This window comes from Camelus bactrianus, chromosome 13 (genome assembly GCF_048773025.1).
Source record: "Camelus bactrianus isolate YW-2024 breed Bactrian camel chromosome 13, ASM4877302v1, whole genome shotgun sequence".
Classification (NCBI taxonomy): domain Eukaryota; kingdom Metazoa; phylum Chordata; class Mammalia; order Artiodactyla; family Camelidae; genus Camelus; species Camelus bactrianus.
Window position 1 is genome coordinate 21439273 of NC_133551.1, and position 13736 is coordinate 21453008.

General features: G+C 35.9%; 1 protein-coding gene across 4 annotated transcripts in view; it reads left to right on the forward strand.

Annotated features, from left to right (window-relative positions):
* The window catches only part of USP33 (ubiquitin specific peptidase 33), a 53857-nt gene extending 40121 nt beyond the window's left edge, over positions 1–13736 (forward strand). For all 4 annotated transcript variants that reach the window (XM_074376191.1, XM_074376192.1, XM_074376193.1 and 1 more), the window contains 6 exons: positions 142–311; positions 1436–1517; positions 2212–2320; positions 10359–10461; positions 12106–12174; positions 12550–13736. In XM_074376191.1, coding sequence (XP_074232292.1) covers positions 142–311; positions 1436–1517; positions 2212–2320; positions 10359–10461; positions 12106–12174; positions 12550–12707 — 691 coding nt within the window. In that variant the 3' untranslated portion in view covers positions 12708–13736. The remainder of the gene's footprint in view (positions 1–141; positions 312–1435; positions 1518–2211; positions 2321–10358; positions 10462–12105; positions 12175–12549) is intronic.

Below are 13736 nucleotides of genomic sequence, written 5' to 3' on the forward strand. Positions count from 1 at the left end.
ATCTGCAGGGGTCCTGGAACCAATCCCCCATGGATTCGGAGGGACGACTGTATTAATGCATATGCTAAATCTAACAAGTGCAAAAATTCACTTACAAGCCTGATGGAGTAAAATGCATTAATGAATCATTGTCTTTAATAGGAAGAGCAGCGAAGAAGCACAGAAGGAGAGGCGGAGGATATCAAATTTGTTGAACATAATGGAACCAAGTCTCCTACAGTTTTATATTTCTCGACAGTGGCTAAATAAATTTAAGACCTTTGCTGAACCTGGTCCTATTTCAAATAATGATTTTCTCTGTATTCATGGAGGTAAGAAACTCTGTAATGGAAGTAGTGGTAAGCGTTTGCTATTAAATAATTTACAAGTAAGAAAAGAGCCAAGAGTTTCCCTTTTAGCTTTATTTCCCACTTCCCCATCTGGAGTCCAAAGTTAATTGCGTTTAATTTGCTGCGGTTTCAGAAATAAGTTTTTTTTTTTTTTTTTCTAATTATAGGCAACCTGTAGCCTCTTCACAGAACAGATGTTTTTTGAGTACCTGTTCCAGACCCTCTCCTAGAGCCTGGGTTTATCAAAGACACTATATCTATTCTCAGAGCTCTAATTTCATAGTAGAAAGAGATACATAAACAGCCAATTACAGTACAATGAGCCAGTTTTATTACATATTATTTTTCTCTGCTGAGAGACATTCAGCTCCAGCCGTATCCATGGCTCTTATTCCCTTTGTCTAAATGAATAGCTGGCTCTTTTCCGAAGTATGAAAATGTACTTGGAATTTAACAAAAAAGCCTCATGTAGTTATTTGCTAAATATAACTTATGCCTTTGTGATTGGCTGTGTTAGTGTTTGTTCCCACGATACTTAACACTTTAGTGTTACACTTTAATTAAATTTCATGATTAAAGACTTGATATTATCATTAATTATTTTTGCTTGAAACCACAAGAGATAGTAGGATTGTCCCTTATTGGATTTAGAAATCTAAACCTTGAGAATATTTCTGTATGTGAATTTTTTTCTTACTATTTCCTTACTTGAACTGCTAACATAAGTCTCTTCCTGTTCCAAATGTTCCCATAAACCCACAATGATCTGTGTCTGCCTTTTATTATAGTTACTTATATAAATGCTTCATTTCTTCTGCTAGCTCATAAGCTCCATGAAGGAAAGATTGTCTCTTGACTTATCTCTGATTTGCCCCAATGCACAGTCAAGGCTTAGTAAAGATTTATGTAAGTTAAATACTTGAAGATCTTGGTTAGCTGATTTTTCTCTATTTTAAGAAATAAGTTCATCTTTAGGAACATATGCTTATACTTAACTTTTTGGGGAGGAATTTTAAGAATAATGATTGAAAAATGCAAGTGATTAATTAGTTAAAAGCAATACAAAGGAATTTAAGAATGAGACAGACCCATTTAAACTTTTTTAGGTGTTCCTCCACGAAAAGCTAGTTATATTGAAGACCTGGTTTTGATGCTGCCTCAGAACATTTGGGATAACCTATATAGCAGGTTTGTTTTTTAAATCAGACAGTATGGTATTGTGAAAATCAGTTTGTGAAATTCGTTAAAAGGGGATTGGATTATTTTATATATGCTACTTGTGCTGTATGCTGCTTGTGTAGAATACTGCCTTTTTCCTTCATTTATTCACTCTGAAGTGTGAAGTTGACTTGTAGCTAGTGTGGCCCTAGTCTGGATAATTAATTCTAATTTTTATGTTCTGATTATCTGTACCTGTAAAAGTATGCTGTGATATTTAAGTCTTAAATTTTAAAGTTTTAAATTTTATTTTAAAATATTTCACACATAATTTCCTCATTATATTTTTCTTGGTTAATATTGAAAATAATTTATGTCATGAATTCTTACCTGAGGGGCCAGGGGTAGCCTCCTTATGATTAAAACTATGGTTATGTATAACTTAAGATTTATATGTTGTATGCTAATTCTTGAAAGCTGCTTCTTTTACTTAATGTTGGTGTTGCGTCACACGTATTTTGTAACAAAAGTAGCTATAAGGGAAAGTTGAAATATAGATAAAGCAGGCAAATCAATAAACTGATAAAATCATTGACTCTAGTAAACATAAAATCAAGTCCTTATGGTAATCTGGTTTTTACATTTTACAAAAAATTGGAGACATTTTCTTAGAACATCAGCTTTTTTCAAAATTGTCATACTTATTCAATTCTTCATGCTTTAGGTATGGAGGAGGACCAGCTGTCAACCATCTGTACATTTGCCACACTTGCCAAATTGAGGCAGAGAAAATTGAAAAAAGAAGAAAAACTGAATTGGAAATTTTTATTCGGGTAAAGTGATGCTTTTCAAATTATAAAAATGCTTTAGGATAAAGAATTGACCATTGGAAGAACTATATTATGTTAGTGAAATGATTGGATGAAGGAGTTGTAATAGAGTTTAGGTGTTATGAGTGCATAACAGTGAGAGACCAGTCAGGTCACTGTAGTTCTGGTGAGTTAACTTCTCCTGCTGTAGATTTTTGTTTTTCATGGACTGGTAATAGATTTTGTTTTATGTATTTGTGCTGGCAAGAAATCTCCTTACTGATATGCTAAAGTATAGGTTTCCATAAGTTAGTGTTTTTTTCTGAAAGCATGTACCCAGTGCATTCTGTACTCCCACCTCTTTATGGAATATGGTATTTTTGGTGGAGACTCTCTGTACTTAAACCTAGTTTCCACACAGTGGATATATTACAAGGTATTCTTTGATGGCAAGCAACAGGAAGTCTGGTCACAGAGTCAGTAGGAAGAACTGAATAACCAGGTTTTATGGGCAAAGACTGGTACAGTTCCATGTATCTAGGCAAGATGTAAGTCTCTTCAAAGTGCTTCTGTGAGTAATACAACTCTAACTGTGTATTTATTACTCAGATTCCTAGTAGGGAATACTAGTAGAGTTTGGATCACCTGAGAGGCATGTTCATTGATAATCCTACTAATATTATATTGGTGGAGGGATAATTCTGTAAGGGAAAATGAAGATCTTCTGGTAAAAGAAGGGGAGAATTTATTTAACAGACGTAATAGATGAACAGTATATTCCATGGTGTGGACACATTACATACACACACACAGAGACTTCTGCTTCTCTTCATAGATTTAGGGGGTTTTCTGTGTATCCTTGCCTAGAAATTTTCACATACACAGGAAGATATCATAGGTAAGGATTTATTTATTGTGCCTGAGCCTCGTTTGCTTTCTAAATATAAGGAGGCCAATGAACATAGTTCATTCTGTGAACGTTCAAATAAGTGGCTAATGACTGTATCCATTAGAATTTAATCAGCAAAAGCCATTCTAAGTATTTTTAGTAGAACAGGAATACAGGCAATGAAAGATTTAAATAACTACTAAAAGAACTAGGCAGTGAAGATGCAGAAGACCACAGCTGACTTTTAGGAAATCTGAAAGTGGAGTAGGCTGCCATACTGGAGGTAGGAGTTGGGGCAGTGGCCCGCAGTGGGGTTTCAGAGCCCAGAGAGGGTAAAGAAAGCTTCTGTGTAGTGGTGTGGTCCTGGTCAAGGATGTTGGAGCAGAGGCAGGGTGAGAATGGATGCCCACGTTGGCTGGAGATCGGGTGTGAGGGGACACAGCTCAGTGGCAGTGGTAGAGTTGAGGGATTGTTTCTGTGTATAGAATTGATCAAATAATAAAAGTATAATGAGAGCCAGATTTCTCATTGTCAGATGAGGGAGCTACAAATATGGAAAGAGAGAAAACTAAAATGGACTCTGTTATTGGATTAAAATTGTCGGTATCTTTGTGAACTCATTGTCATATATTTATACATACATACATATAGAGGTTTAAACGTGTGTATGTGTACACGTGTATAGAAAGAAATGGTGTACATATACTGATTTCCTAACTCTGTCACTGAAAGGGCTTAGGAGCGATGATAACTCCAGTAGGGTTGAGCATACCTAGCTTTTATCAGACCTTGGCTTCTAAATATCTTTCTCCAGTAAAAGGAATCTGCCCTCCTTGGAGAAATGGGCCAGGGCAAGGGAAATTACAAGATGAGCTTGGAAGTTCTTACTGTGCCAAAAATTAAAGAAGTTTTTGAAGAATGATGGAGAAATTTCAAAAGTACACAGAAATTAGCTTGAAGGGACTCCTGCTTGTCAAATTTGGGACAATTGGAGCTTCAAAATAAATTACAATAATATTATAACCCATTAAACAAAATAGGAGATATCTTCTTGTCTATACTGACATAAATAAGTGAATAAATTGAAAGATTACTGAGGAATGGAATATTAACATAGTTTCAACATACTCCTCACAAAATATTTATTAATTGTGAAGAAAAAAGACTAACTTTAAGCAAAGGAGCCTGGCACCAACTCAGTGAACTTACTAAAGAGGACATCAGTAGAAATGGAACATAACAAAATCACGTGCCAAGGTAGGATACAGTGAGAAAAAAATAGAGCATCACTTGTTTGGTACACAATGCGTAACCTGAATCTAAAATGGGAAAAGACAGACAAACCAAAATCGGAAGATGTTTTATAAAACAACTGGCCTGTAATCTTCAAAATTGTCGAGGCTGTGAATGTCAAGACTGAGGCACTGTGCCAAATTCAAGGGAATATGAAGTTAAATGCAACAGGTGATTCTTAAATGGATCCTTTGGCTATAAATACATGTATTGAATCAATTAGAAAAACTTAATGGAGTCTGAGGATTAGATGGATTAGGTGCTAGTATTATAGCAGTGTTAATTTCCAGATTTTTATCATTTGTGTTAATTGTGTAGGAAAAAGTCCTTGTGTGTTTAGCAACTTACTCTGAAATGGTCTAGGAAAAGAACATTTCTTTGTGTTATGCTGGTACTGGAGTTTCCTGTAAGTCTGAGATTGTTTCAAAGTTAAAAAAATTTTAAATTGCACAAAGCTTCTGGAAGTTACCTATACTGCTTGCCACTGATGAGTCTCTGGAAAATGCCTAGAAACCTGATAGACTTGATGAGCCACTAATCTCAGGACCCTGGTGAGTTCTGTTCTGAGGATGTTGCTATAAAAGATGTTAGCTGCCAGGGTAGGATATAGCTCAGTGGTGGAGTGTGTGCTTAGCATGCATGAGGTCCTCAATTCAGTTCCCCAGTAGCTCCATTACAAAAAAATTAACAAATGATCCTAATTACCTCCCCCCCAAAACAAACAAACAAACAAAAATTTTGTTTAATTAAAGAAACGGTGTTAGCTTCCTGTGACACCAAGTGAGGGATTCTTGAGAACATGCTTGGAAGTGGTGGCAAAATATTATTTGTGGATGCCTCAGTCCTGCCCACAGCAGCCACCAGAGAGGGTGGGGAAGTTTCTCTTTTTCTTGTACTTTCCATATACTGCATATATCATTGGCAGTGCCTAATCTGGAGGTATCCTGGAAAATGTAGTCTTCCCTTTTATGGAAGAGTGTAAGAATGAATGGAGATGACAGCTTAATGAACAATTAATACAGTACAGTCTGCCCCCCTTGTCAGCTCAGCATTGGCATGCATTCACACTTCTGAGCAGCAACAGTAGCAAAAGTATCATGTTCCTGCTTAATATGGTGCAGCTAGCTCATCTACCAGTAGGTGCAGCATTTACCCTTTCCCTAAACTTGAGAGACCCGAAGTCCCATCAGTCACTAGTCCATTTCTGGATAATGGTCATTCATCCTTAGTTCAGTCAGTTTAGTCAAAATCTCCCTTTTAGATTCTGTAATCTAAAGAATAAACCATAAGGTTAACCAATAATAACATACCTTATATGAATTAGTAGAGGAATGAAAGAAAGGAAAAATAAGTTGGTAATTTTTCACAAATTTACTAAATGCTTATAAATGTGTACATTGGACAAGGGAGAAATATGTGTCTATAGCTGATAACTACCCTTTCCATATTCCCCATTTTCTCAGCCAACACTTCAGCTGATTATGGCTGTGTTTACCTGGTAAAGTAACCCAGACCTTCATTCCTGAAGAATCTGAATGGTGCTTGTAGTGGGTTGAATGGTGTTCCCCCCAAAAAGGTATTTCTGTGTGCTAAGCCCTGTGAATTTGACTTTATTTGTGAAAATGGTCTTTGCATATATAATTAAGTTAAGGATTTTGAGATGAGATCACCCTGGGTTATCTGCATGGACTGTAAGTCCAATGATAAGTGTCCTTATCAGAGAGATACACAGGAGAGATACGGAGATGAGGTCAAAGCCATATGAAGACGGAAGGCAAAGATTGGAGTGTATGATCACAGAACTGAAGCTTAAAGAAGCAAGGAACAGAATCTCCCCTGTAGTCTCTGCAAAAAGCATAGTCCTCCCCACACTTTGGCTTGGACTTCTGAGCTCCAGAACTTTGAGAGAATAAATATCTGGTTTCAGCCACCAGGTTTGTGATCATTGGTTATAGCAGCCCTCTGGTATGGATACAGTAGGTGCAATCTGGTTTTCAGACATAATACTTCTTGTTCTTAGTAGTTACTTTATTTTACCCTTTATATAGCCCCTACTGTAACCTCCCCACTCCTTTTGCCTTAGTTCAGTGACATGAGGAACCCAGAATGGCCAGAGGAGTGTCTCATCTTCCTATCCAGTAAAACCACTGTTAGTCCCTTTGAGAACTAATACCTCTAAACTAGTAGAGACCAAAGTTGTGACAATGAGGAGCAAAGCCTTTGTGAGTGTCAGTGGGTAGTAATAAATAACTCCTCCTGCGTAAGCTGTTCTGTATCCTTTACTTGGCACCTAGCCTCAGGTTTTCTGGTTGTGAGAAAAGCAGCGCCATACATGGTTTCTGGTTTGGAACATATACCACATCATAAAGGACAGTACCAAACCCAACAGAGTTTTGTCACTCAGGTACAAAAACAGTCTTCCGTAGGCCAGCAGCTTTTAGGTGATGCCACGTGGTAGTCAGTGAATGCTAAGGATGTGAGCCCATTTCTTCATTTGTTTTGTGTAAAATTAGCTCCATAATCAGAGGAAATGGGGAATATTATCTCAGTGAATGAGACACAGTAAGACCAAGAATGGTGATACTTGGAGAAACATTGTGGGTTAGGAAGGTAAACCCAAATCTAGTGTAAGTTCTAAGTATTTGTAAATAACAGATCATCAAGGGACTTATATCTAGACTATATAAAGAATTTATACAACTAGGGAAGACAAATATTCCAATTTAAAAATAAGCAGAAGATTTTAATAGATATTATCCTTAAGAAGATATGACTGATAAGCACACGAAGAGGTATACCGTGAGGAGTCATCAGTAAAATACAAACTAAAACCACAGTGAGATACCACTACACAACTCTTAGAATGGTTAAAATAAAGCAGTGGACAATATCAAGTCTTACAAGAACGTAGAGCAATTAGAATTCTTGTATAAACACTTTTGGTGGGCATGTAATGTTTGCAAAGACTTGTACACAAATGTTCATAGCAGTATTGCTCATAATTGCCCCAAATTGGAAATAAGTGAACTGTCCATCAGCTGGCAAATGGCTAAACAAAATGTGGTAGATGCATACAATGGAGTACTGCTAAGCAATAAAAGGACTGAGCTACTGATTCATGCAACAATATGAGTCTCAAACATTATGCCAAGTGAAAGAATACAAGACATAAAAAAGACTGTAATGTCTAATTCCATTTACATGAAATTTCTAAAAAATGAAAAATAAAGTAGGTCACTGGTTTCCTAGGGCTGAGAGAAAGGGATTGATTGCAGTGGCACAGGGGAACGTTTTGGGGTGTCAGAAGTGTTTTAAATTGGATCTGGTGGTGGTTGCACAACTATAAACACTGAAAACCATTGAACTTTACATTAGTAGTGGGTGGGTTATACTTTAATAAAGCTGTTTTCTAAAATGCAAGTTTATGATTATTCTGTAACACTAGAGTTTTTAAGTCTTATTCCACCATTACCACCCCTTTGTCAAACAAAGCAGTGTGTTAGTATAAAAAATAACACTGGAGTACAAAAGTATGTGAGCTTTATAGACTGGGCATTTTAAGTGGAGTTTCTGAAAAATTGAAAAAGCAGGTAGGATCACTTTGAAGAAGCAAACCAATGTCACAGGAAATGAGCACACAGGCTTCATGCTTGGAAGTGGCAGATACCAACAATGACCTCAGCACTCTGCTGCCCGCATTGTACTAGACAGTAAGCAAAAAGATAACTGCTTGGATTGAGCAGTGAACTTGGACTCTTGGGTCAGTTAAAAAAGGCATTAGATAGCTTGTAATACCTAGAAAGAGTTGTGTTTTCCTAAATTATTCCTTGAAATAAATAGGACTGATCCTCAGGGATATGCATAAGGATATTGTATCCTAAAAACAAAACCCAGGTCAGTAGAGGGGTTGATTGAATGACAGAACAGATACTGCTGGAGAGCAGATCAGTGTGCTGGAAGATCTAGTGAAGGGTGTCTCCTAAAATGAAGCACAAGGATAAACAGAAGGAAAATAAAAGTTTCAACATGTTTGATAGATACAGAATCCAGTGTTTTTCTAATAGGTATTTAGGAGAGCATGAAGGGGAGGAACTCCTTTTAGAGCAGCAGTTTAATAGAGTAGTTTCTGAGAACTAAAGAAAAACAGATGCCTTTAAATTACTGAGGTGATTGTACTTAACTAAATTTTAAAAAGCCCCCACCTAGATACATAAGGAAGGAATATCCTAATGTCAAAGATGAAGTTCTAAAAGGGTCCAAACCTGGTAATGCTATGAATTAAATGGATTCATCTGACAGAATCAGCCTAACATTACATTTCAGAAATCTCAGTTCTCTAGGGGTAAGTTGTGCATCACAGAAAGTGCCTTGAGACACAAAAGCCTTGATTTCTTTGTTAACCATCAGAGACAGTCACAACATTATTCATTGCCTTTCATTGTTCTATGGAAGCAGCTACCCTGTGTCCCAGGAAGATCCTTGTCCTCAAAGAACTTACATTTATTAGATAACTAATACATTATATGTCAAAAGGTGATGAGTTCTATGGAAAAGGAAAAGATATCCTTATCTAACAGGATAAGCAGAATCAGGAGTACAGTGATGAGGGCAGGAGTGAGGTCCAGCTTTAAACACGGTAATCAAGATAGGCCTCACTGAGAAGGTGACATTTAAGCAAAGACTTGAAGAAGGTGGGGGAGATAATTCAGATTCCTGTGAAAAGAAGGGATAGCCATGCAAAAGCTTTGAGAAGTGGTAATATATCTGCTTGATTCTGGGAACAACAAAGAAGTTTGTCTGGCCACCAGTGAATAAATGAGGAAGCAAGTCTTAGAAGATGAAGTCAGATCATGGAGTCAGACCACGGAGGTACTTCTGGGATGTTTGTTCTCAGGCTCTCTGGGATCAATGGCAGGGTTTGGATTAGATTTGATTGTAGGAGGGAAGTGATCTGAACTTGATTGTCTTTGTCCACAGGTAATATGTACTGTGGGCATTTAGTTACCCATCGTGACGTATTTTCAGGAGTCTTACTGTCTTTTCACATTTTACAATTAGGTAATTTTTAAATACCCTTCATTTTCCTCAGGCTCTGTTGCTATTCCTTTCTTTCTATACCAGTTTTTCAATCAATTCAGTTTCTTTAGTTGGAAGTGGTGGAAGTCAGATTGGCTAACTTAAGCAAAAAAATTTATTGAAAAGAAAAATTGCATAATCAGACCTCCAGAAGTTCAGGAACCAAGGTATTCCACTACAGCTAACAAAATTGACATTGGAATGACTCCATTCCAATTAGGTTACTCCTCTGAAGATTTCTATTTCCTGTAGTTTTGCCTAGTTTTAGTCACATACCCATTCCTTGGGCCTTAGGACTAGAGGAGGGAGTAGAACCTCTTCAAGGACTGTCCCACTGCTTTTGAGAATTTATCATACACATATGTATGTTGTCTGTGCAGTGGCTTGTGCAAGATTATTCGTTGCAGCATTCTGTTTGTAATAGCAACATGTTCACCAATATTTTAAGTGAACGGAAAGTAAGATGTAGACATTGGGTATGGTATGTTTAAATGAGATTTACACATCAGATTTTTAATAAACGTGTGGAGTGTTTATTGTTTTGAAGCCTTTACTTTGACTGTTTTCGCTTATCCAATCTTTTATGCCCCTTTTGTGTGCACTTGCTAAATTTTGGGATATAACCGAGGATTGTTTGTTAAGTGTTACCATGTATCCTGGTACTAAGATGACTTAACATCAATGTACATTACAGTCTTTGTGTGTGAGGAACTGGCCTCATTAGACGCTTAAGTAGAATGGTTGTGTTGTTTTGTTACAGAGCAAGTTCTAAATATTAGGTGACTGATTTTTTCCCCCCTGTAGCTCAACAGAGCATTCCAAGAGGAGGACTCTCCAACTACTTTTTATTGCATCAGTATGCAGTGGTTTAGAGAATGGGAAAGTTTTGTGAAGGGTAAAGATGGAGGTGAGTGTTTAACTGAAAAATGAAATTCTTTACAGATATTTTATTTGACGAATGTTATTTGAATTTCACTATGCACTTGGGACTACACTAGTGAACAAGATCCTGCCCTCGGGGAGCATACATTCTAGTTTATAATTTTTTAATTATTATTATTATTTTATTTTGGTGGGGGGAGTAATTAGGTTTATTTATTTTTAGAGGAGGTGCTGGGGATTGAACCCAGGACCTCGTGCATGCTAAGCATGCGCTCTACCGCTTAAGCTATACCCTCCCCCTATAATTTTGTTATTTTTAATTTTTTAAAAACTTCCATGAATTATAGCATGTTTGTAGAGGAACTGAATAGAATTAGTCTGCAGTCTTAACATTGAAAAATTAAAAGAAAAAAAAATTCTTCCTACAATAAAATTGGTTAAATTATGGTTTATCCATTATCATGGGATACTACGTGGACTTCAAAAATAATTTGTGTGACTGTTTAATAATTTAAAAATAAGATGTTCTTTTTTGTGTGGGTAGAGGAGGTAATTAGGTATGTATTTATTTTTATATATGTATAGAGAAAGAGAGAAAGAGAGGGAGAGAGGGGTACTGAGGATTGAACCCCAGACCTCATGCATGCTAAGCACCCACTCTACCACTGTACTCTCCCCACAAGATGTTCTAAGGTTGCAATACAATATACATAGTTTCAACGTCTTGTATTTAAAAAAAAAAAAAAAAAGACATAGGCAAGAAGACCACAAAGATATTAAAACAGTTTGCCTATCTTTCTGTAGTGAGATAACGGTATTTCTTTTCTTCCTTGTGCCTTCTATTTTTTAACGGTTTTTGAAAACATACACTATACTTTTGTATTCAAGGGGAAAACAAGGTTTTTTTCCTTAGATGGAAAATGGGTGTATTTTAATATTTCACTTGTAATGCTTTTATTGTTTTTAGTTTAATGACAAGCTGAACAAGTCAAGAATAGCATAATTTCTTTTTAAATTACAAAGGAATTGTTATTTTCTAGCATTAAAAGTGCATTTTAAAGCAGGGAGGGTGTAACTCAGTGGTAGAGTGCATGCCCAGCATGGACAAGGTCCTGGGTTCAATCCCCAGCACCTCTATTAAAAATAAATAAATAAATAAAAGTCTAATTAACTCTCCCCCAAAACAAAAAAATAAAAAAGTGCATTTTAACCTGTAAGCCTCAAATGGGTAGTTAAGAAGTCATTTCTTTTTTCTTTTTTAAAAAAATTTGTATCTAGTTACTTATTTTTGTTAGGGACAGGTAATTAGGTTTGTTTATTTATTTATTTATTTATTTTTACTGGGGATTGAACTCAGGACCTTGTGCATGCTAGGCATGCACTCTACCACTAAGCTATACCCTCCCCCGGAAGTCATTTTTATTACATTCTGGGTAGTAGTGAGAAAACCTCTCTCACCTTATTTCCTGGTTCTGTTTTGAGGGAAGTAAGACCCTAAAAGGAAGATGCTTAGAAGACAGTTAAAAATTGACTATAATAATCTGACTGAAAAATAATCTGACTATACATTTCCAGCCTTCAGTTATTTCAGGCACAGAAATGTGCAGTTCTTCGGTACACGTCTTTGAAAAGTATACATTTTGATGATTTGTTTTTCCTTTTGACTTAGATCCTCCAGGTCCTATTGATAACACTAAAATTGCAGTCACTAAATGTGGCAGTGTGATGCTCAGGCAAGGTAAGCCTTTACTTGTTAATGATTTGTCACTGTGAAGAATATATCATCACTAGCCATCTGTGCCACTTTTTTTACCCATTTCAATGATGTCATTCATCCATGAAGTAGGACAAATACTGGAAAAGTTAACAATATTTAATTTTTATCTGAGGAAAGGTTTTAAGGTTGTTGATGGGAGCTAGGGAAAAGGATATATAACTTTTTAATAAAGTTTCAACTTATAACAGTATGGGATGGTAGTCTGAAGATTCATGTTCCAAAAGCTCTCAGTTATTCGCAGAAGATTCATACTGGAGGGTACATTATGAAAGATTTTACAACATGAATATGTAGGTTTGTAAACAATATTCTTTCTCTACATATACTTAATTTTAGGAGCAGATTCTGGTCAGATTTCTGAAGAAACATGGAGTTTTCTACAATCTATATATGGTGGAGGGCCCGAAGTTATCCTGCGACCTCCGGTTGTACACATTGATCCTGATGTACTACAAGCAGAAGAAAAAATTGAAGTAGAAACTCGGTCTTTGTAATTTTGAGGATATAAAGAGTTCTGATGAGAAATCATTTTCACTTCCCCTGACATACACACATGCAGAAACATTCCTAAAAGCATGTTTATTTTCTTGACTTTTAATACTTTATCTTTTATTCCTTCTTACTGGGCATTATGGAAGAATGTGTTAAAATGTATAATATTCTACAGGTTGGTATATTTAGTGCTAGATTACTTACCATAAAGTCTTTCAGTGTAATATTTTTGAAAGAGAAGGGGTAATTGTGATCATTTGGTAATCAGTAGGTTATCTTTGGTCTTTATACTACATGTACATCCATAGTATCCTTTGTAGCTTTGTAAATACTTTTGCTTTGAAAACTTTTTCATTACCCTGAACCACCATAACTGACCAATCTTTTCAGTTCTCCAAAAACCTAATTTAATTGTATAGTTTTGACATGGCTTCGTATAATAAAGAGCCTATTTTAAATTGAGAGTTGTAGTCAGGAAAATGTTAATTTCCTCAAGCTCAGGAAACTGGTAGGGTGTCACTTTGCACTGCAGCATATAAACTAGCATATTAATATTTACAGAATGTCTTTTTGAATGTATCAAGGATGTATTTAGTCTGAGTGGAATTTGTGTCAGCAGACATCAGTAATTTATTGCCTCTCATACTGTAAAATGTTAAACTTCCTATAACCCTGGATAGTATTCATAATATCACTAAAAAACTTAGAGTAGGTTTTAGGGCACTTTTTATTTTGAGAGCATGCAATATAGAATGTGTCAATGAGATTGTTAATAAAGCTGAAGCCTCTTGCAGAATGATTTTTTAAATTAAATGCGTAAAAGTCTTTTTGAATATAATTGTATGCACTGCTATTTGCTTGATTATGTGATGTCAAAAGTTTAACTATATTCCAAGTATAAAAACAAACTGGATTACTTTGAGAATGTTAAATAGCATTCACAATGGCTTTGTTTTGGTTTGGGGCACTTGCCACCAGCTAAAACAGTGTTATTAAAATTAGTTCAATAAAAATGATTTAAAAATGTATAA